Source organism: Botryllus schlosseri, chromosome 10 (assembly GCF_051294905.1).
Source record: "Botryllus schlosseri isolate E-star chromosome 10, Bs_hap1, whole genome shotgun sequence".
Lineage (NCBI taxonomy): Eukaryota > Metazoa > Chordata > Ascidiacea > Stolidobranchia > Styelidae > Botryllus > Botryllus schlosseri.
In genome coordinates this window covers 18,872,562-18,897,280 of record NC_137245.1, presented here as the reverse complement: position 1 = coordinate 18,897,280, position 24,719 = coordinate 18,872,562, and the positions used below count along the sequence as shown (strand labels likewise).

Below are 24,719 nucleotides of genomic sequence, written 5' to 3'. Positions count from 1 at the left end.
TCACCTACTTAGAACGCTGCCAATATCGCCTCATACAGCAGTGGATGTAGAAAATGAAAATGGCTAGCCAGTACTACTCACTCGTTTCGTGACCATTGGGTCTATGACGTCTCTGGAATGGGTCATTAAATCCCCCAACAGTGTGTGGATCCTCTGGAAACGCAGTCTGACGTAACGCGCTGACATAAACCGGATCAACTCCTCAGAAGGATTCTCGGCAGAAGGTCGCTCGTTAATCAGTGAAATGTGGATCTAAAGACAAGAATATAGTCTATTTTAACGAAATCTATTTGCACACCAAAAATTATGGTAATCGGCTCTTGGTATGCCAAAACATGCCTAAGCCGCAGTAAGCCGTGGCCGAAGTCCGAACATTGTCAGGAGGATATTGACATCTAACAAGAGGTGGTGAAAGCTGTCAGTGCTCATACTCAAGTAGAAGTAGAAGTAACGCCGGAAAGTTCTACTCGGTGATAAGTAGGAATAGCGATTTCGGAAACATGTAAGAACTACTTAAGTCTTATGGCTTAACTATTAACACTTAAGTCTTATGTCTTTAGTAGTAAATGAAGGTATATGAGAAGTACTAAAATAAATAGTGTCAAAAAGTAGATTTGGTCGACTGGTTGCTTACATTTAGCAGTTAATCGGGGGGGGGCTAAATTCGAAATTAGAAGATGACCCAAACTACTTTCTACTTTTCACAAAGTTCAAAGTGCAACAAGTAACTATAGACTGGTGAAAACAATCTTAAGTAGAAGTGGAAGTAGTTGAAAAACATTTTTTTTAAAGCAGAAATACTTCATGACTGGTGTCACACATTCATCACCTCGACTGAATAACAACATGAACTTACTTCTCCATTCTTCAGAGGTTCTATCTTCGAAAAATAAGAAGTGCATATCACTTCGCTGTCGTATAACATCCGCGTAGCGCCGAAACTCGACACTCTGTTCCCCGGATATAGATCGCGACATTCTTGATTTGTGATGGCGAAGTACTGCCAGGGTTCGTACGTAATTCCGTCCATGGACTTTTCCAATATCCAATTGCCTGGGCGCGGGGAATCACCGGCTTTCAGGATGAAGTATGCCACTTGGAACACCTGCGAGGTCATTGCTAACTGTTGTAAATCATACAAGATGGGTTTACCTCAGGGACTAAGTGATCGGATTTTGTGTTTCGAGTAGTAATACTTGATAATTACTCTTCACCGGCCAAGCAAACCGTGAAATCGCTTGGTTGTTGAAATTATTTTCGCTAGTTCCATTACTATAAGTAGACAATGAACGCTGATAACACTTTAATAGAGACAATATGACGCACCTACGGTTGCATTTAAAACAAACAGTGTTTTAAACAAATGCCTTTTTTTTGAAAAACAAAATTGTGTTCTTTTTCAGACGTTGTATAATTATGCCATAATTATTTAAATACTTTCGAAAACTTGAAGTACGAGCCTATTCGGACGATTCGTACCCAATATAGTCGACGCATACGATATGGAGTGGCTGGAACCCTCGAAATCGTTGTTGGTTCAACAGTTATAGCAAGTAGATATATAGATCATTGGAACGGAACGGGGGTGTTATGATGATGATGAACGCCGGCCGTACAAATGCTGCATAACGATGTATAGTATAGTATGTGTGTTTATGGCAGTATGGTCGGAAGCGTTTTTCGTCGAAGTAGCTATATTTCTGCTACATGTCAACTGTCAATTGATGATTCGTGACGTCATGACTGAAAAGAAAACCGAAAATAAAAATAAAAAACATGTTTTAAACATCTCTGTTTTAAATTGATTCTTGTTTAGAATGTAACCCTATGGATGCACCCCACCAGTTAGTATCAGATGTGGCCACTGGTCCCTAACGAATTTTTCGAAGTATAGTCAAGTAGGTTTTGTCTATTAGCACTGCTTACTCAAGTGGTTTCGTTTTCAGCCTATACTTACACTTCTACTTGAACAGTTTATAGACACAACTACTATACTTTTACACTCTTGGATAGGGGAAATCTGTTTTGGGACAGGTTTCCGTCGCTTCTATGCGTGAAATGATCATAAGAACTGCGTGAAATAGCCATCACAGTGTAACTGCTGAATCTATGTTTTGAGATTGCGCCTAATTGTTATTGTTATTAGTCATATTGCGTTATAGTCGCGAAGATCCCCCTCGCAATTTCGGAAGTAGTAAAACTAATTTTCGCAACCACCTATTTGGGTACTTTTTGTGTTATTCGTTTTCAGCTTTGACTTGACGTAGTTTTGACACGCCTTTGAAATTGCTGCGTCTACTTGTAATTGAGTAGAAATTCGTGGCGGTAATTCTATTTCCGCTTGGGTAGCAACGCCAATATCTTTTACCACCTCTGGTTAGTATTATTTCATAACATTGGCGGTCTGAAGGTGGTCCACAAGCGCGTTTGATGACCAGGATGGATAGCTTGGGAGAACATCCGGGAGTTTATTATTTGTTTTGCTCAGTCACACAGTGGCGAAATATAACCGCACGTCAATACGGGGCTTCCATCGCTTCATTCCTCCGCCCCATAAAACTCTTAAAAAGCGGCCATATGAGAACGGTCAACGTGTGATGTGGCGTGGAATTAAGCCAACAGCTCTCGTCGTGAATGGAGATCAGTCTTCGAACGTGATCGGGCAACCCACGAATTCTGGCGAATTAGGCAGTAAATGGCCTTTTACGATTTCTTTTATGCGGAAAACGCGGCTTAGATCCGAAGCGGGCACGGTGTCTTTTATTGCACCACCGTGAGAACGATATTTTCGCCGATTCCAAACAATCGCGTTGACGTCATCTTAGGCCAAGATCGATCATGGTCTTAAATTATTCGAACTATATATGACTCGAGAACATACCACATGAAACCGTCACGAGACACAATAATGTTCACGTGCGCGTATATAACCCCAAGACTTAGACATCTTTTTGCAGGACTGAACATATCTTTCGTGGATATATTCGTCGAATCAAGGTCGGAGCATATTTAACTAAACAACGCAGAGCTTTCGGAAATACGTGGAAGTGCGGATGTGCGATCTTGCACACAAAAGCAAACATCAATTCCCGTATGCACCCGTGACATATCGTCATGCGTAAACCAGTCGACTCAAGTTATTTTCTCCGCACGCTACAGCATTAATGCGGATTTCATTGTATATGATATTGTCTGGCAGCAATGGAACTTCCGACGCTCATTGCTCACTTTTTTTATAATTTCCAACGCACTCATTCGCAAAGTTCGCCCGATTACCAATCGATTGCGTCTTGTAGACACAACTGTTTTGTGGACGATAGTTTATTTACGGTATCTAAAGCGATTTGTGTTTCAAGAGTACGTCACCTTGCGCGGAACGGGATTACGGATCACACACGATACTGATGAACGAATTGAAGCGATCAGCAGTTTGTGATATTAGACGGACAGCTGGCTCGAGTCATATTTAAAAGCACAAGATCCGCGTACATTTCTACTGCGAACTGGAATTAGTGGCGTGGCAAATGGACAATGCTTACAGCGCATCACCAGACTAAAGGAATCTACATAAATTGAGACGTGGTCACACTATCCAGCATTGGTTCTATCGTACAAGTAAAAGCAATGCCTGTTCAAAACGAGTCATTGCAGACTTTTGTTTCAAAAGCCCTGGTGCCAGTTTTCACAATCGCGAGATTGAGACTAACGCATAATGGCGAATGGCGATCAAAATAACCACAAGTCTCGAAGTTATAATCTGTCACTGTAATATAGGTGCCATGTAACTTTTTTACTAATAAAAAGTGGTGGAAATCGATCTATAGATACAATACCATGTACTTGAAAAAAATCTAAAAAACTAGAAAGTGAACAAAATCCACTTGATTATTTTGAAAAGGCAGAAGTATTTCGTCACTGACCACGTCCAAGTGAATTTACATCGCCAATTATACGTGAACCACGCACACCTTCAGAGGGGGTTCAGTAAATAAGTATTTCTACTATTGTGAAGTATAGTCAAGTACGTTTTGGCTTTGCGCAACTTCCTCTTCTACTACAGTTTTCAATTATTGAGACAAACCCATGCCCAGAATACTTACTTTTTACTTGTAAATCTACGTATCTGCTTGTACAAGAGTAGATATTTACGTCGCTAGTTCTACTTGAGTGCCAGTAATGAATACTTTATAAAACTTTGCACAAATTGCACACCGTAGTTGCGCGTCAGAAATAGTGCGCGACTCTAAATCGCGCATTTGAAAACGCCGAAGCGAGACCAGACGTATCGCGATAATTAAATCACCCGCACCCCAAAGAGTAAGACCGGAAAGTAAAAGGGAAAGAGATATTATAATAACTGCGCGCGTTCACGCTATTTACGACACAATAGAATTCATATTCGCGGCAACCGATTCATCACAAGCTTTTCCTAGCTTTGAAAGCAATCGCACGGATAACGAGAGCTGTTTCCACACGCGGTGATTGCTCAATACTCAATTTTGTAAGCGGCGAGCCGACCGTGACGAATGACATCACGTAAATTATATTTCAGTGCGCGCCGTGATTATCATGGCAATGTAGTGAATATGGGCAATCGCATTGGTCCATGACGGATCATGATTCTCTGAAATCAAAGTACGTTGAGGATTGCTATGATATTGCACTCAATTTGATCACTGATCAGCTATACTCACTTAGTAAGACCGCAATAGTGATATTTCATACTACTTACCTACTTTTATCGGTGTTAGGTTATGCATATATTGCTAAGTACTTTACGAGGCGGATATGGAAGTCACGGACGCAAACAGTTACCGTCACGGCAATACTCGAACTTTTTAGAGTCATTAAAGTTGTGTCCTGCGTCTTGTCATTATTGGAAAGCACTACGCTTCTACTTTTGCCTGGGCAGAATTCCAGTAATAAGACTTTGTATTGTTTTGGTGAGCTGAATTACTAATGTCTAAATATACTACTAATCAATTTTCCAGTTTCTATCAGATTATCTGACTCGCTATATGTTTTCAAGCGCAAAATCAAAACCGTTTTATTCACACGATCGTTCGAACTACAATAGTGTTCAGTTCATTCTGCCCTACAACCACGCACTCCGTCTTTTAAACAAATCGTTCACTCTTATATTTTATTGCTTCTTGTGTACAGCTCCCTAGTGTAGTAATGATATAATGGTATATTCGGCGCTCTATAAATTATTATATTATTATTATTAATAAGCTTCCAATAATTTTAAGCATTCTGGCGATAATTGTATTCCTATAGCGGTATGTTCAAGTCTATATCGAATCCTAGATTCAGTTCGTTGAGCAAGGTCACTTGAAACGAAATGAAATTTCGTCCATGGCCAATAAATCACAGAAAACCCGTCTTCATTCGCGGCCGAACATATGCGAAATTACGTCAGTGCAAAGTAAACTCATTATTATAACCCGTTGACATAATATCCAAATCCCCACCTAACAGATACATTTCTCGTCGCTTCGTTAAGTTTCTCTCCAGAGCGAAATTAAAGAAAATGTAGTCAGTATAATGTCGTTACACTCATTCCATACATCGTTGCGACTATCATCTATTAAGACGCCAGGAAAATTAAATTCAGCGACTCCAATCGCAAACGAATATACTATGCGCCGAGCACAGTCCTTAATTTTTGTGTAGGACGTCGTAATCCGTATCGGTGGCAATAAAAGCGAATTACGGTAACCAAAAAAAGCGATAATCGTTGGAATTCGTCCGAGATTCCGTTGCGATCCGCATAATCCCAACAATCTCCGATAGATTATTTCGGCGACAATTTGTAAGTTACGATGGATGGGCCCAGGAGATAGCCGATAAGAGGATTGTCACGGTTGCAGAAAAGGGGCGAGATTGTGATTCTCCGCTCAAAGGCATTGCCATTTCCAAGTCAGTTACGTCAATGTATTGATGCCATCATTACACCTATACACAGTATTCTAAGTGAGAGGTCGTCAATTATGTGGGAATTTGGTCAAGATTTATTATGCTGTCAGTAAGCTGGGTTTGTTATCAGTAGTTTCATCTAAGGCGGCCCAAGACGTTGACGTAGATGTACTTCGTTACTGAAAACATCCGAGTTTGCTGAATGTAGTTCTGGGTCAGCTGGTGACAAAAATGTCGCGCCCAGCACTGGTACATTTCTAAGGTGTTCCATAGTCGATAGCTCAACGTATAGTACATTTATTTGGGGAGAGAAAACGCATTGATACGATGATGACGTCATCGTAAACGCCATTCAGGGGTACGTAGCGGGTGGTGTCCGAAACTTTCTTTTCATCGCGCGAGTCACGGAAACCCGTTGACACGCAGTGTCGGTAGATTGTCGCCTGTTGGCCAAACAATGGCGCCTCAATCGCGTAACAATTATCCATCTGAGGAAATAGCCACCGTCTGCACTTACCGAGCGCCCTAACTCGGCGATTATTTTACCGAGGGGATCGCGTTACGTCGTGAATTCTTTGAAGGTGACCAATTTCGTTGGCCGCCGCGGTCACGTGACCTGACGTCAGATTCTCGGCGAGAATTTTAAGCAACGACACGTATCGGGTTTCGCGCTCGTGTTACAAACGACACGCGTGGAGATGAACCGCTCGCCGCGCAAATTAACCCCTAACACCCGCGCGAAAATGGGAACCGCTCACCCGCAAAGACCTTACCGCGGCGCCCCTGTTGTGATGGCAAACAATCGGGGATAATACCCAAAATAATTATTTGTAAAGGTATAGGATCAAACTTTAAATGATTAACAAACGGGTTTACTTGCGTCCAAAATGGGTTTTGTGTCGAGATTTAAAGGGACCTTCCCGTTACGTTATTACGTAATTACTTATTAGACTATAATGTCTACTCAGTTACAAGTAGAAGTAGCTACTTCTGGGACATATGGAAACTACTTCAAGTGAATGTAGATAGTGAAGGCGTGAACAGTACTAGAGTAATTAGTATGTATATTTTATTTTACTTTAAACAGTGAATGGAGCTTGCTGGTTTGAAAATCGCAAATGGATGTGTATTCGCGACTAACGCAATATTACCGATGGTACTGCAAATAGATGCTATTTTCGAAAATCTATTCAGTTTCCGCGGTTAAAGGAATTCTTCGTCCTGTTGTTACGATTTTACTCGTTAAAGTTCCCAAAAGTACTTTCTACTTTACAAAATCCTACGTGCCTAAAATTTATTCAAGTAGAAATGAAATTAGTCAAACACATAGCCGCTCAAGTAGTACAAGTAGGCAAAGTATATGTGATTCGATATCGACCACCTCTGTGTGTAAAAGACAATGACAGGGTGTAACTAGAGCGGTGAGATGTGATGTAAGGGTTATGCACCCCTAAAGACAATTCGCAATTCCGATTTGCTCAATGATCGTCGCCAAATTACGCGCCTCCTTTGACGTGCCGCGCAAATCGCGCAAACTCAAAGTACTCGATAGATGAAATCGCCGTAATCGGCTAAATTCTCGCATCTTGGGAATATTTGGTGACCCGCTGAAATTACCAACAATGGCATAATGCACTTTCGCGTTTAGCCTTTTAGGTAACCGCGTGCATTCCTCGAGCGGGCCTAATAGCCGTCTTCGCCACGAAAAGGGTCGGATATTATCCTAATACCTAACGAAGATTAACAGCCTTAAAATCGGGGATGGATCCCTCGAGCCGAAAGCGAGACAAACGCTACATTGAGCGCTATACAATGACAAATGTACGGGAGTCGGTTATTGCCGCATTAGAATAATCGGGATGAGTGCAAAATTGCCAGGGGATTCTAAAAATAAGACCGTTTCTCGAGCAAATCGTCAGTAGCCCAGGCGTAAGTGCTTCAATTTGCGCGATTGCTACGTTGCCGAGACCTGGAGTTTGTTTCGTCCGCTGCCTGTGCGGCTAACAACAATGTTTTGTCAACAATCCGAAATTGATGCGTTTTCGCCAACGGCCAGCACTTTCCGTAATTCTGATTTTTGTCGGCGGTCAACGTTTTCAAGGCTTTGCCGCAGCGATTACGTCATAGCGCCGCAGCGATAAATCCTTACACGGTCATTTCTAAGGATCTGTCTCCCCCGGAGTGATGCGTTCAAAGCCGTCACGACAGTCTCGCGTCGGGGCGAGATTGCCAAAGTCACCGCAAGGTCATGAGCCGCTGTACTTAAGCCTCACGCATCACTGTCACCATAATACTCCAATGTTAACCTATGCAAATAACTTAGGCCGGCGCGGCACCCGACACACTCAATTATGCAACGAAACCGAATTATACTTCGTGATCACAGTGCTTTCATCAGACCGAATATATAATAGTCAGACCGGGTAGTGCTGTAGTAGTGCCAAGGAAGGACTTTGAACACGACAACAATGCACACTCTAAAACCAACATCATAATAATTCATAATGTGTAACGTGTGTAACGGATACGTCTACAAAGGACATATATTATTTCATAGTTTTTAAGGATAAAACATAATGATGTGTTTACTGGAATGTACATTCCTTGTCAGTACACGCAAAATCAACCCGTAACCAGTAGCATTAACTCTATGTATATTTGCATAACACACCTTAGGCGCTAAGTAATACGAGTAAACATATATTATATATACACGGTTCTGAGTGTTTCAATGCGAAGACATGTGTTTATCGGATGATGCGCATCAAATCAATATGTAGGCTATTTGCGCCAACTAATCGTTTGATACAATCATAAATTACGTGTCAGTGGTATATTGGGTGTACACAACGCACAATGTTATGCGCAGATAATGCCATGAAATCATAATGTCGCTGGCAAGTACTATACATCATCGGACGTTACAATCTTTTCTAAAGACACGAATTGAGGGCACAGTTGCAACATCGCGGACTCCCAATCATGTCGCGACGATGGATTACTATCTGCGGCCAACGAAAATATTTCTCGGCGAACGTTGAGGTTAATTCAACAGCGTTCGGGCATTATGCGCTTTATCACAAAAGCAACAGTTAGATCTGTCAATCTGTTAACTCGATTCAGTAGCGAGGTTATTCACGTTACAAATCGGAAATTACATTCACGTCGAATCCTATTCATCGCAACAATAACACAAGTCTAATAACAAAGCATAGCGCAGATAATCACAATGGGACGTTGAGATAATATTGCAAAGCGCAACGAAATCGATTGAGACATTAATATGTTTTCAATCATATAAAAATAATATAGCGTTTATAATAAGCATCGGAGGATCTATAGTAATAAATGCCATCGCATCGCCCCCCAACGAAAAAAAAGGATCTGTGACGTCAATATTGTCATCGGCCTCGTCACTGCGGATTTGATAGAATACGGAATTCCGGAAATTTTTGGCGTTTTCAAAATTGACTTACTCTGCATATTCCCAGGCACACAAGCATGCATATGCAATATGCATACATCCCTATCGTCTTTTCTTCATTGGGTCAATTTCGGTAGGTATATGGCGCGTGGTTAAAAGCCACGCGGCAAGGTGCAACAAAGTTCCTAAACTGTGATATATTGTTATGTCTGCATCGAATGGTTGCGGCCATTTATTGGAGTTACTGCCACTGCGCATATGCAATGTATCCTATACAGTAAGTTTGACCATTTAACTTAACGCCATCGCATGAAAGGGCGAAATTATTCCACATAGCGGTCGTAATGTAAATCTTATACGCAGTTATGCTAATCACATGTTTTAGCATGTCATTCCATGTACAGGTCTTCCGACAATATCTGCCTTGACATCATACTCGCAGTCAAGATAAACCGCCATAAGGAGTGAGATTCACGATACTGTACACACGCGATGAAAAACTTTCATTCAAAAGTCTTACTTTCAATACAGGAGCAATGAAAATAGTCGATTAAAATGCCGTGAGGAATTACTTCCGAGTATCAGATCCGTTAAGTTCACTACAAAGCCTATCTGTACCACAGTGGGACAAAAGATATGTCAAGTAACACCGTCTGCGGGTCACGCTTGATGTCAGTGAATACGCTTTATATCGAAATATTATTCCACTCAGCAGACGAAAGGCAGAAGTACTAATACGTACGGTGATGACATTTCCCCGACAGCTACCTAGTACCAACATCTCATAGCGGGCCTATCAAAATAACTGTATCCAGCTCATCATGACATTAACGTCGGGGTAAGTGAAACATCAATTTGAGGCCACCGAGGACGAAACTGCGTCGCTCGTGATGTGGAGATAAGCTCATTTTAAAAGGCCTTTTAATCACATTGATTGCCCGATAATGTGTTACGGAACCTTGAAATCATCAAACTATGCTTCAGATATCGGCGACTTTGCTAGGCGGGCTTCATTTCAACTCGCTGATAGTACGCATTGATTTGGGTATAACACCCTTCGGATGATTATATTACAAGTGCAGTAGATGAATGTAATGTTCGCTTTAATGAATTTCAAGTACGCGCGTAACCTGTTGCATGAAAGGTCGAAAACTATATCCATTCTTACGCGATAGAAAAAGATGTGTGTGATTGAACCCAAACACCGAATTGAAATTAAGAATGAAATATACTAATAAGATACCTAACTGTTTTCGATCACCATCACAAAACTACGAAACTACTCAAATACATCATATTCTTTTTTGAGATGAAATATAATATTTTCACACGATACTTTTGGACGGCAATTTTCTCCTGCAACCTATAAGCGATTCATAAAATAATGTATAAATTTTGATGGAACGACTATAACTCGATATCACACTCGAGCCACTTGGTTTTAGCCATCAGATTACAATTTTCATAATATGTTGCGTCTGATCAGGCCTTAGATGAGTGGACAATTGTACATATTTCTGTAATTTTGTTACCTCACTGCAATTTTTGATCACTAAGCATATGAAGAGAATATCCATTTTCTGAGTCGTATCATCGGAGTATGCACTGATGAGAAAATGCTGTAGCACGCTACGAACCTGCTTCAAATCCAATGAAATCGTCACCCAATTGTAATTATAACCATTGTTTATTGTTGGACTTTGCCACCATCGACGGCCAATACCATCAATAGCGTATTCGATGTCGTGTCTCGTCTCCACATTTGTAGCGTCACATATCTGTAAAACACAGTGAAGATTTGTCAAATAATCATTTGACCAGAAGAACGCTGGACGTTTAGATACTGAACAAGAGCAGGGATATTGACAAAATCACGATTCCGATAACGTAATCACGGGAGCGTCACGGTACTCGCGGCTGCCCCTTACTTACGTCACAGTGACTTCGTCTTTTTTTACGCCTGAATAATTTCTCGTGGTGTTGAACCAGTCTGCAGTAACGCTCTGGCCCGTCTTGTCCACACGTCGCGTTGGCAGTGATTCTCGCCGACGCCGCTAGGTTCACTAGTGATGGATATAATCCTGCAATGCAATAGCGTTCGCAGGATTGGTAAAAATCCAAAGAGACGCGGACGGTGAGACCGTGCAAGCCGATGGTCAAAGAGGAGGAGAAGGCGGAATAACAGTGTGTGCTAGCGTTCAGTATTTTGGGTATAAGTAATAAACAGTTTGCATTCCAGGACGACACGTTCTCGCGCGCTTCGAGAGGCTATTATCATCACATGAAAGGACTTTGACACGGAATGCATTTTGCCAGCCCACTTTTTAATTTGAAGTTCACTGGGACCTAATTTCATTCAATCCGTGCCTTGCATCGTCGAGAGTTGAACAACTAGAAACATTTCAGCTTTATGGAACCAGATAAAAACTGCACAGGTTTTTCCTAAATTAGAATATAATTAGAATTATTGGATTCGCAAAAACTTGACATGGACATTGAATTACATTCACAATTAGGAAGAAATACAACAAAAACCAAGTTCAATTCATATAGGGTAACCATATTATGAGATCCGAAAAAAACTTTTCAGAAATTCTGAAAGATCTAGTACCGGAAAAGACAACTAGTGATTTTGAAAAATTTTCGACCAATGGTACTGTGTTGACTAAAAAAAGGTTATCACATCACTCGACTCCCGAATTACCCCGCTTTTTACGTTGCTTTTGTGGTGCTAACTGAAACTAATTAGTCACATTTCCCATCTCTAATCCCGAGATACCCGTCACGCCGTTTATTTTAGTTGATTGTCTTGCCAACTCTGGCGTTCACGGCGTAGGAGTCGAGTTTTTGATCGCATTTTATCACTTTTACTCAAAAAAGAGAGGACAAATTCCCAAAAATAGGGCTTTCAGGCGTCATCCGGGGATACTTTCAATTTATTGAAAAGAGAGGACTAATCCTCTTAATAGAGGACATGTTGTTATGTTAACCCTAAATTAATATCAAATCAAAGTTCACTGTCGTCAGTATGAGAAAGACAAGTGCCTGCACGCCGAGCCCGGATCGTTTCGCGCGATACAGATCTCCTGTAGCATTTACAGGGGAACTAAGAATTTGATTACAAGTGAAATTTGAGCATAGAAACCTGCCATATAGTAATATTAGATTGCATACATTTCGCTGCATTAAGTTTAATTAGACAACCAGAATTTTTTAGATGTTTCAATCCTGTACCATCATCTACCCCTCTATGGGAGTACCGGTATTTCTATTTCATGCCCCTTTGAACCCTAATTCTCACCAAGCCCCGGCAAATTACTTCGTCAGCATTTCTGTTGACCGCGTCATTATTATCGGATACCGATATCGGCCGTGACCAGAAATTTGAATATCGGATAAATGACCGCCATGCATGCGCTAGGCTATATCATAAACTCTTTACCAGCATGTTATTTACACATGAATGAGAGTATGTATATAGGATAGCCTATTTCAAAGATTTCAACGATCAACTAATGTCAGGTGCTCAAAATGCTAGGTGCGGCTGGCAAAGCAGAGTATAACGCTGACAGAATATAATGTAATTGAATAATTCGTTACAGATAGGCCGTAAATGGGTGAGAAAGCTTCACGGTCATTAGTGTCTATTAACCTTCAAGAATCGTGGGAAAGTATCTAATTGGAAATCAGAAGTAATTCCTACCATCTCAAATTTGTCGGTGGGTGATTGCAATATCGCGGAATCAATGCTGTGTGACGTATTAATCCCGCGAAACGTTCTCACGTTAAAATGCACGCAATGTCATGCCGTTTAAGACATAAAAGTGCGTGTAACTCAACGAACTACTTCAAGTTGACCCACGCGATGAAGCACTTTCCTACACCAAAGAGCACCGCGATTAGCATTACCGCAACAGATTATTCATTGTTTCACATTCACCGGTAATCCTTAAAAGCATAAGATATGACTATAAACGGCCATCAAGCGAAAAAATCTTCGTTCCGTCACAAATCTACTTCAAACTTCACTACCAGGCAGTAAACTAGCAGTATATCAGTTTTTTAAGCCGTATATAAGGTCGTAATGTGTGGTAGCGACAGAAAATACATAATTTTGTATTGTATCTTATTATATAAATATATTACTACTTTGATAAGGGATAACCAGTCTCGGTACGCATAATGACCATGCGCGGTAAATACGGGAAAGTATCATGATACGATATGAAATAGATTGAAAGACATTCGAAACTCTTGCTAACGGTTAAAAAGAAGGAAATGTAGACATAATCGCCGATTTTTACGCCTATACACATTGTGCTGTGCGTATGTGTCATAGTAAATCACGGGCTCTTGAATGAGGCTCATCATCCAATAGAAGCCTTGGTTATTACGCACGGAAATCAAACTTCGAGGAAGGAAATTATCTTTTTTCTATCACCAAGTCCCACCTCTCCGCGTTTTATGTACATATTGGGTACACAACGCTCAAAGACCTTGTGGCGTGCCGATATTTGGTCAACGTCAGATATATATCCCACGTGACAAAGAATTCAGCCGGCATGATACCATACAAAGGGAAAGATTCTTTTATGCCCGACTGGGACGTAGTGGCACCGAACCAAAATTATCACGCCCCATCAATCAATCAAGGATTATAAAAGAAACGGGCAGATCGCAAAGTCAAAGGCAAAATACATCACTTTGAGTAATCATTTATGACGATAATTGCATGTGTTTCATTACGAGGGATACAACATAGCGTAAAGTTCCTTTGTACCGATACAATTCCCAAGTATAACAAATGAGACGTAGATAACGGCTAAACAATGCTTTTGGAAGGGGTGACACGACACAAAGAACCATTACACATTGGACGCATTTGATACTATGTAATTCTTACCCCTGCTACTGGACCTAATAGTGCATCCCGTACAAGATCAGAATACAAATTTTGGGTGCCATATTTCGTAGGTAAATGTGTATACCTGGATTGGATCCGGCGTTGGGAAACATCGGCATAGCTACATCATGGTAACTTCGAGCCGACCCATTTGTCATATCCTTTTTTCTGCGCGATCTGTTAGCTTGAGCGGGCCCGAACAGAATCAACATGATGAAACCAGCGCAATAAATCAGAAGCCGTAGATTAACCGATCTATGTTTGTGCAATTTGCGCAGGCTTGTCGGATTAGCGCGCGGTCGCCGTTCGGCGCAGCTGAAAACACACGGACTTTCGGTGCTATCGCCGCTATCCGTATATTTAGTAACACGATACGGACGAAGACACTTTTCCGGCTTTGTAGCAAGTTGGAAATGCTGTCGCGCACAGTAGCAAGGGTTCGCGATACCTTTGTGACTACCCCCGTGAGTGATGTGTCGAAGAATGCGCGGAGTAGCGGAATTGCCATTCATTACGGCCGCGATTGATTTTCCCGTGGTCTGTTCTTTTCCTTCCCACCGGGTCAAAAGAAACGCTCTAATTAAGTCCCAATAGCCTGAACAAATTCGGCGCTGGTCCGCGACACGATCTGAGGTCTCACTGCCACATCCAGTCGCATTCGCGTGATGGCATGGCGACCTCCTGTCTCTAATTCGATCGCAAATCTGTGACATAATCGTCTAACGGTGTAGGATTTCGTCCTCGATTGCTCTTTTTGTCAAGGACAGTGCGACGTGGAGCGGCATTTGTCGACCCAGCTGCTCGTACATCAAAACTTAAGGTACTAACGTACTTAGTCGCAGACGCTAAACAAATAGCAAAATTTAACCTCCAACGCTATACTCCACCACAAACGTGCATTAATTCCATCACACCTCTCCTGGTATTCTACGTCCACCGAATACACTTCACTATTGCTTCCAACACAAACGATACAACTGACATAAACGTGGGGCAAGCAGATTTCTTCCGCCTCAGACTTGAACTCGCGTACGCACACGCACATCGGTTAAATCTCTCTTCCGCTACAAATTCAAAGTCGGCGAGATATGAATGCTGGCGTCGATCTATAATTTCGGAGTTATTTCGAGACCACCTGCTACAAATATGCCACGTCCCAAAAGTCAGGATTACTTCTGGAAAATATGCCTTCCAAAATGAGGTCTATATCAGATGTCTCCTCCACACCGCAAATATGTCAGCGAGGTGACAAGACTGTCGTCTCGGACCGCAAATATCCGTCAGGCTCGAAGGACAATGACCTCTTCAGGGCATCTCAACAACCCTTCACGGCGCATTCTTGTAACTTATAAAGTCTCATTAACAACCCTAATTGGTCTTCTACGCCCAACCACAACAGATCAATAATTTTAACGCGACATAACACTGCCCCTGCCAGTCATAACTGCTGCGCATTTCAGCGCATTCTACATTGCGTCATAGTTCTGTATTTATAGTGTCGTGACGTTAAGCCGTACGAAATACCCAGTTCCGAGCCATAGGCTGGACAAAACATCCGGCTTCCGCAGCGTTGCGCTATCGGCTGAGGAATTGTCACCACACCTTTACCCATTATTACCAACATATGAACAGAGTCCAAACATAAGAAACGGGAAGCCGTTTATGTCCCGATTCTTTCAACCGTGGCAATGGGTTTGTAAAGAACGACGGCGTATCCTTTGAACGCGTACTATAATCCGGACTTGTCGTTCCGTACCATAAATTCAATTCCAAGTCTACGACTCTGCTAAAAGAATAGCGTACCCCAAGTACGAACATACTTCAGACCGTCACCTTTTTTCAACCCCAGCGCTCACAGTCAAATAATACTTTATTGCCACTCTCCACCCTCGCAACAATATCCAAATAATACTCTTACTAAGGATGGAGTTAATACCGCTAAGACACGCCACGCTTCCAACATGAATTTATTCCAACTCGCCGTATACAACTGTATTCTATAATGACATGCCAATATACAATGAGTCCTATTCTTCACAGCACACGACACTTTTCGTACGGACATGTCGCCTCACCCCAGACAACCATTTATTTTATTATGGCGACATGAAAAGCAAGCCAAACGCTTTAATTAGGCGTAGGTTAAGCAAACATAAACTGATACCCCTCATCTTGTAAAGCATAAGCAATTCATTGTATGATATAGAGGTGTAAGGAAACAATTTCAGGAATGATTATAGCGTAACAGTTAAAATGTTGTAGTATACTTAAATGAACACGATGAAGACCGGATGCGGAAATAGATTCCTGTAATATTTTAATTAGAATTATACCAACCGCTATGTCGTAATGATACTTTTTAACTACTAAATCCTCGGATGCAATGAATACACAATTGCTTATTCCCATATCCATCAGGACGCGTGAGCCACACGTGCCGTTATATATATTGAAACCTTGTTATTTACACAAATATCTTCGCAAAGGTAATATCGGGTTCATTGCCCGGTTGTGGGCACACAAACCTAGGGCTAACAATTGCGGTATTTTAGGCTGTTTCATACTAAACCGCACGTTTGTCACAATGGAGAAACTCAACAAGAAAACGTGCGTATATTGAGGTAACGTTGAGAAACTGGAATACGATGTTGCGTTAGGGTGATTCTCGGTCAGAACTGTTACTGCTAGAGCTCGAAAGGCGACTAGACGTGACCGAACGAATACAAACATCGTTTACATGGCGAATCGGCGCAGGCTACATTCATGAGCCACATTTTGAATCTGATTCTTTTCCCGGGCCGAACGATAGTATAGGCCGGGGTTCCAAAAAATTTCAGACACATCGTCCCCTTATCGAGTTTCTATCAAACTTGTTTCACTTACTTAGGTAGTTTTGTTAGTATATTACTTCTACTTCAACAGGTATGCTATCTATAGTCATTCCGAAATCCGACTCGTTAATTCATATGAACTGTCGCATTCACGTATCGACTATTACACTTCAGAAGTGATCAAACTAGGCATTGGTGATATACAAGAACAAGAAGTGTAGAAGTATCGCTACCGCAAATTTCTACTCAATTTCAAGTATAGAATCACGGATTTTCAGGACATGTACTTGATTTCCTTATTATGAACGTTACAACTTTCCGTGTTGTGAATGTCTGCTTTATACTGCACTACACTCAACCATTCATTTGATGTGTCGTATAATGTTGACAAGCGGAGTCTGAAGCGAGAGTCTTGGGTCTTCCAAAAAGGACATGTTAGCAGCATTATTCTCGTTGCAGCAATCATTTGAAATACTTTTGTATTCCGAGCTGTTTATCGGATTAACCGTGACGTGTCGAGCTAAATTTGAGGAGTATAAATGTATCACGGGCAAAAAGTTTGGGAAGCTCTGGAATAAAAGATTCATCTTCAACTATTCGCTTTTTAATGGCATTGAACTTAAACGCTATGAAGAAGGTTTACTAAACAGAACATACTCAGCACTCACACCAATGTTAAATCCAGTAACACTCGTGGTTTTCAAAGTACTATTCAGAGGTGGTCAGTAACGAAGTACTTCTACTTTTTTGAAGTACCAAAGTAATTTTCCTCTACTTCTAGTACTTACTCAAGTAGATCTGATTTTCGCTACTTCTACTACGTAATATCGTGTGATTTACTTACTTACTTTTTGCTATTTTCAGTTTGTGAAGTAGAAGTAGTGTAATCCTCCAATAAGAAAGATAGCCTGACGAATTTCGGGGCTGTTTTCACGGAGTACCAACATTTAATTTTCATAAGAGTCAAGTAAAACCCACAACTTTTGTTGTGCTTCGCGCACAGTAGTTTTAGACTGTCAAAAATATGTTTTCACGAAGGTATCGGTGAATATAAATTAAGCACCGGATGGCGCGGCTCCGCTCACACAGCATTGTCGCCCGTTTCAAATATTTCATCACAGTAAATATGGCCCACCATAACGCTTGAAACTTCCGTTTCGCAATCTAGCAACTGCCTATAATATCGTACGCTAGCAGCCCATGACGTGTCCAAATCTGGAAAAGTGGACTCCGGCTTTTTTAAACGTTACACGTGTTTTAGCAGACCATATTTCTGGAAAAAAGACGAGAAAAATATATTTTCCGCTTTTTCGTATTTCTCTTTCAACCCGAGTATCATACTTTGAGTTTTAATTAATTTCAGTTTTTTTGTCCGCAGAACATACATCCTAAGGTATAAAAGCAAGTAATGCTTCTATTTTCCGAAAATAAACCTCCACTATATACAATCTTACGATCCACCATATTTTTCAACAACGTATAGTAATCGCGCAAAAATTTTGAAACCGTATCCGATACAACTTCTCCGTATTGCTCTTCGCCTAAACTTTAGGGGCCTTATACTAATTTGAGGTAGGGCGCCATGTCATGCTATTTTGTAAGACTGGGTGTTCGAGTAAACAAAGGGTTAGTATCTCATTTTCATATCAATGCTATAGTTTGCATCCCATGATGAGGACGATGCTTATTTTGTCGAAAATTGATACCTCCTGGGATGCATCGATACGAATCAAGCTCTCTGCACCTCCCGCATAGCTCAATTTGCAGCTCTTGACAGTCCATGCGAACGAATTGCGACCGTTTTCAAAACTACTTATTTACTTGAGCAGATTTAAAGTCAGTCAGTTCTACCTCTACTTCAAGTAGTTTTAGGTGGCTGATGGAAGAAATGCTTCTACCCGTACTTGAGCAGATTTTTTCGTCGCTACTTCTACTTCTACTCGAGTAGCGTTCTTGACTACTTTGAAAACCTCTGGTACTATTACGCAGTAGAAGTATAAGCAACATCGTTAATTTTTACTCAAGTACGAGCAGAAGCAGGTATTTGTATAAGTACGTAAATGAGTACGTATGGTAGGCCTAGGTTTCCTAATAAACTGGATACTGTTCTGTAGAAGTAGAAGTGTCATTCCACCTCTGGCAATGACTAGCTTTGTTTGGCTAAATAAAATACCGATAGTTTTAGTCTATTGTTCTAAACTATAGAATCCAACTTGAAGAGCTTCTCGGAGGTGAAGAACTTTATGTATACAATTGAATAGTATATTCATATTGAAATGAACCTGACGTGTCAGTCGAAAATATTCGGGTTCATTACAGTATGAATATACTATTCAATCAGAATTCCACTTGTGCTGCGAAATCATAAAATTCAGTTTTGACTGACTACATAGCGACTGAAGAAGTTTGAAATATGTCATCGCCATGGTCGGATTATTGCAACAGCAATTGGAAAACAATCCACTACATCGTAAAACTAGTCGTTGGAGTGATTCTATTTCTCATTCAATTTCATTTTATGCTTGATAAACTTTCGCGTACCGCACAAAATATTGTAACGGGCCGTAGTTCAGCGACATCAAGTGTAGCTGCTTCATGACGGCAAGAGAGTAACATTTCGCCCATTCAAGAATCGAGATCCCGTATACGAAGTTGCGACATGATAATTGTATAATGTAATTTTGTCATACTGCGTCACAATAGACATTCGTGACGCCATGTCAATATGTAAAAGAATGCGCACGTCTCCAATTTCCATCCTGACCACGCCTATTTCTGATTGGGCTACCATAGGACACCAATGGAATCAACACATTCGCATCTTAATGAGGTAAGCTGTTGAATTGGCGAAAAGAGGCAATCAATCAGAGAAAACTTCTCTTCGAACGATCTGTCACGTCCTGACAGTAACCAATAATGATTAGAGGTGGAATCTTCAAATGGGGCGAAGCGACACAGAGCCTTATTTGTCGAGTGTCATTTTTATCCGGCTACCCAGACATCCCCATGTACAAAAAGTAACATAATTGGATCGCGGAACGCGCGACAACGGAAATATTACGTGAACAACCCACAAATACGTCATCCTACCGACCCCATGGGACCATAATCTCGCCAGCGGAATTTCGTTTGATTTGCGCCGCTACGGAAACAAGGAATCGCTTAATCACATGATAATATCGCCGAGCGCGATCGTTAATACATGATGACAAAGTGAAAACATATAACGGCACGCATCAGATTTTCTTCGGGGTGTTGATGTTTTTAGAGGGGCGCTACTTGAGTCGCTATGGTTGACGAAAAGTAAAAGGGACCAAAACATGTGCTGGTTGAACAAGGAATCGGATAATCATCCTCGCAATTTTTATTGTCAACAAGTAACGCTAATATCAAGGTCCGCATATATTTCATGATGTGGGCTATATATCAGGTTTTTGGAATACTTTAATATTGGCTTCACCTAATTGAGAGAATGCCGCTCTGAAATAGATAAGCGTTTTTGCGTCGACGTATCTGTCTTGTTCAAGTTAGCAACGGTTGAAATACTATGAGCAATTAAACTTTAAGTCACCACTGATAAGCCACATTACACAACTAATTCAATCTTACGAGTGACTTGTATTCCCTGTGCGAACAGATAAGAGGAATACATTTCAAGAGAGCGTACAGATACACTGTTTATATACAATCCTTCAAAGACACAATTATTTACTGGAAACAAATACGGCTCGCGATATGACAAGTCCGCCGGAGTGTCAAGTCTTCGAGTGACGTTAACCACACGCGGTTTAAGTATATCGGATTATGCTAGAATGAAGTCCACACGTTGTGAAATGTCACAACAGGGTGCACTTATGCGCCCTCTTGAATATAGCGCGGCGATGCGATATTGCGTGGCCTACAACAGATTGATATCCTTTCGAAATTGAGAATGGTAAAACCACAAAAAGACAATGTTATGCGTCGATAGGCGCACAGTTTACACTGTAGCGGCGATTGTCCGATGTATTTCAACCACACTCGTATCTTCAAACCTGAGAAGCGACCGCACACAATAACAAAAATGACACGATTATCCCTCCCAAACTTGGATCCCCATTTCAATGGCATTCCATATTGTCTATCCCATAAAACGCGACCAAAGTGTTTTCTTTCTTATTAAATTCGCGGAGCGCCTTAATTCCGACAAGCGATAATCCGTTGGTCTTAGAAAGATCACATGATCCCGTGAATGGCGCAATCTAAATAGTTGTCAAAGGTACAAAGCCGGGCGCCACGTTCAATATCCTAAAATTTTTCAACGAGCCTCTTATTAGGATGAATAAAAACGACATGGTCGCTCATACAAAGCAGCATCAAAATATTCATTGCCATTGATCAAACACAACCGCATACCGAGCCACAGATAGAACACGCCACGCGAATTACACATCCCGTATACGCACCACAGGCGAAGGGGCGCGAAATCATTTGAAGGGGCGCAAAGCTGCGATCAACTGGTAATTTATTTCGCGCGCGACGCGATTTACCCCTAAGTCATACTTGTTGTTCTGTGTATAGTCCTAATTTCATATTTGAGAATTATCTCATCAACAGTCCCAACCTTCAATGCCATCTACTATCCGTTGGGATTGCTAGCATTCTGGTTGCATTTTGTGATATGACGATAAGGGGGCGCGAAATTTTTCACTATCATAAAGAGGAGCGTCTCTAAAAAAAAGTTTGAGAACTACTATTTTAAATGCTTCGCAATAACGTTTCGTAGCATTAGCAACTGCATAGTGCATACGCAGATGAATTCGCATTCATTTACTCAAAGGGTTCAAAGTCGCAATAATTCAGTCACATGTATGAAGCCTGGGAAGTTTCCTTGACCTTGATTTCCTCAATTGATGCAGATGCGGTCAATGCATCGAAAATTTGGCCCATTTACGAAATGACCAATTCTATTGAGATTGAGAGAATCGTAATATCTGAGCAATCTATAAGCATGTGTATCTCTGTACTAAATGTGCGCACACAATATGATGCCAACCGTGACTAAATGCTGTCGGTAGCAAATTGAGAATCACAATTTTCCGAAGCCGTTGCTATATCAGAGCCGGCTTGACTAGAAAAAACCGCTATTGTAAATACCCAGCGCCGATGGTCAAATCAGGGACTGAGTCGACGGCCAACGATACTTCTTTACGGCATAGAACGTCCTGGTCCACGTACTCGTTATAGCGTTCACTGCTGGAGGTGTTACTAGGATTTACGAATCAAATCCTCTCCAAAAATTACGCGGTGTCTGGATTCGTTCGGTGATTTAAATCACGCTGCGGCACCACGGCAAAGCTCATTTGTCATTTTCACGATAGTCGGCGACATAAAAGCGTTATTTACAACTCGCGTAATCAACCATCCCTTCAGCAAGACAAAACGAAAAAGAGCGAATTGAATGGCACCCCACTCCCGCCCTAGTAGAGAAAGAAATGCGACGCATTGAAACCGTGTGTCGCGGGATTGTTATTTCTTGTACGCTAACCATGTAAAAACTCGGAATAAAGACGTTTCAGATTAACACGACACGGCGGCGCTTGGGCAAAACACTGTTCACACAGATCTGCAGAACCATTTGGGAAAAGTTGTCGGCCGAAAAACACGCGCAAGATAGTTGCGACATATGCGAAGTACGGTAAAAGCAAACCTGTCCTGTCCATTGTCCAAACAGCATCGTAGCGCGTACTCATTATTTATAGCGGATATTCTTTATTGATATCCTTGCGTTAAAAAAAAGACGCGTCAAATGCAATAGCATAATATCGACTCACCCAGACGTTTTGCAGGTGGGAGTTGTAGAAGATCTTCGGAAATCGCATATCCGTTGCATAGCAATAGTATCAAACATATCAACGCCGGCATCCTTCTCCAACGTATTAATCCTCCGTCTGTATCCGACAAGTACGGTGCTGCTCACAATATCCCCATCGCGATATATCTACCCCGCGTTACTTCCTCAATCATATTTTTAATATTGCTCGAATTACACTAAATTGTAAAGCAACGTGACATCTCGCTGGCAGTAACTGCTCGTATTCGTATCGGCGCGGCACGCCAAGATTGCATTGCGAAAACAGGGGGCTTTGTCCATGGCGATCCGGAGAACGCCACGGGAGACTTATTAAATTGCAATCTCGCTGATTTATCGTCGAAACTTCACAATAAGGGCGATCTTTCAACAAGGGAAACATTTTATTACATCATTACGCAGTTCACACGTTCGTTGAGTGCGCTTGGCCGAAGCGCGATCAGTCGAACTCGTTTGGATCGTTTGCTCGCCTGTGTCGTTCAAACATTCTTACCTCCATTTCATGTCACCGAGAGATATGACATGAGCAATGATCATCCCATGTAACCACTTAGCGTTATCACCCTCGCGACGCGGTTGGCTGATCATAATATAATAATTCTAATACGACCGCTACACATTTGGAACTACAGTATAGAGTAAAGACTCAGCAAAGCGGACTGTCCCGTAGTTCGGTCCTAAAGTCGACAGTTGGAAACTTTTTTGCGTGGTTATCGAATGAGATCGAGGGGTCCAGCCAGAAACAAACGTGTACCGCCCCCTTTCATCTCATTTTCTTTTATGGGCACACATTGTTGTGAGGCGTGGGTCCTTATGTCCCAATAGCCGCGAATGAAAGGCGGTTTTCTGTTGATGAAACGTATTATGTGTCAACATTTCGCTCGTGAAAAGTTAGCAGCTGACTGGAATGGTGTTGGCGCGAATTTGAGAGCAAGATAGAACAAGTGCTGGTACATTTGATACCCGATGACGAAACGCGAAGTTATAACAGAGAGATGAAAATACCTGAACACATTTATACGCATCACATTTAGGCATACTCCTCTCTTTTCCTTGACTCTCTCTCTCTCTCTCTCTCTCAATGTTAAGATAGGCTACATACACCCAAATCCACAAATCTACAATTCAATACATATATAAATATACATAACACTGTTAATCGTAATTTATATCACTGACCTGAAACGTTTGAATAGCAGCGCTTCCGATACCATAAGTGTGGGTATCGCTTAGTATCGCTTAATATCGCTTAATATCGCCGATATCGCTTAATAACCATAGTATATATTATTCCGATACAACTTCCAATTAGAGGGAGTAATGTGAAAATATATCCTGTATACATATATATTTCTATTATTTACCATAAAACTAAAAAACTAGTACTTTCAGGCCAACAGAAGTATTGTAATTCAGGGCACAATTATTCAGCAATTTCATCTAAGCGAGCTCCTGAGGTCATCATAACCAATCCAACAATACTGAAGACCTTCTTACTCGGGACGATTAAAAGCGTGATGACATCGTTGGACAGGCCGATTCCTGTATTTTTCTGGAGATAGATGTCGGTCCAGTCGTAATATAGCAAGCCCACATCGAAAATACGATATGTAATCGTTACATTTAACAATTCTGATATAAGTTTGTTTCGTATATACCACGATGAAATCACCCTTGTGCAGATTTGCGGTCAGAATGACTATGCTCCGACCCTAGTCAGGAAACCGTCGCTACAGTTTCATAAATGTGTCTTGGTTTAAACTACTTTAAACGCAAATACATAAAGTTATA

At 41.3% G+C, this 24,719-nt stretch overlaps 1 protein-coding gene across 5 annotated transcripts in view; it reads right to left on the bottom strand.

Moving 5' to 3' along the window:
• LOC145448862 (laminin subunit alpha-2-like) overlaps positions 1-23,573 on the bottom strand; it is a 61,278-nt gene extending 37,705 nt beyond the window's left edge. For 2 of the 5 annotated variants that reach the window (XM_080327304.1, XM_080327306.1), the window contains exons 1-5: positions 14,332-17,777; positions 11,276-11,424; positions 10,981-11,121; positions 857-1,105; positions 82-252 (exon numbers count right to left, since the gene is read on the bottom strand). In XM_080327304.1, the coding sequence (XP_080183430.1) occupies positions 82-252; positions 857-1,105; positions 10,981-11,121; positions 11,276-11,424; positions 14,332-14,959 (1,338 nt within the window). In that variant the 5' untranslated portion in view covers positions 14,960-17,777. Of the gene's footprint in view, positions 1-81; positions 253-856; positions 1,106-10,980; positions 11,122-11,275; positions 11,425-14,331; positions 17,778-22,890 lie in introns of those variants that run through there. The other 3 variants (XM_080327307.1, XM_080327308.1, XM_080327309.1) reach the window with 2 other exon arrangements.
• Between the last annotated feature and the right edge of the window lie 1,146 nt (positions 23,574-24,719).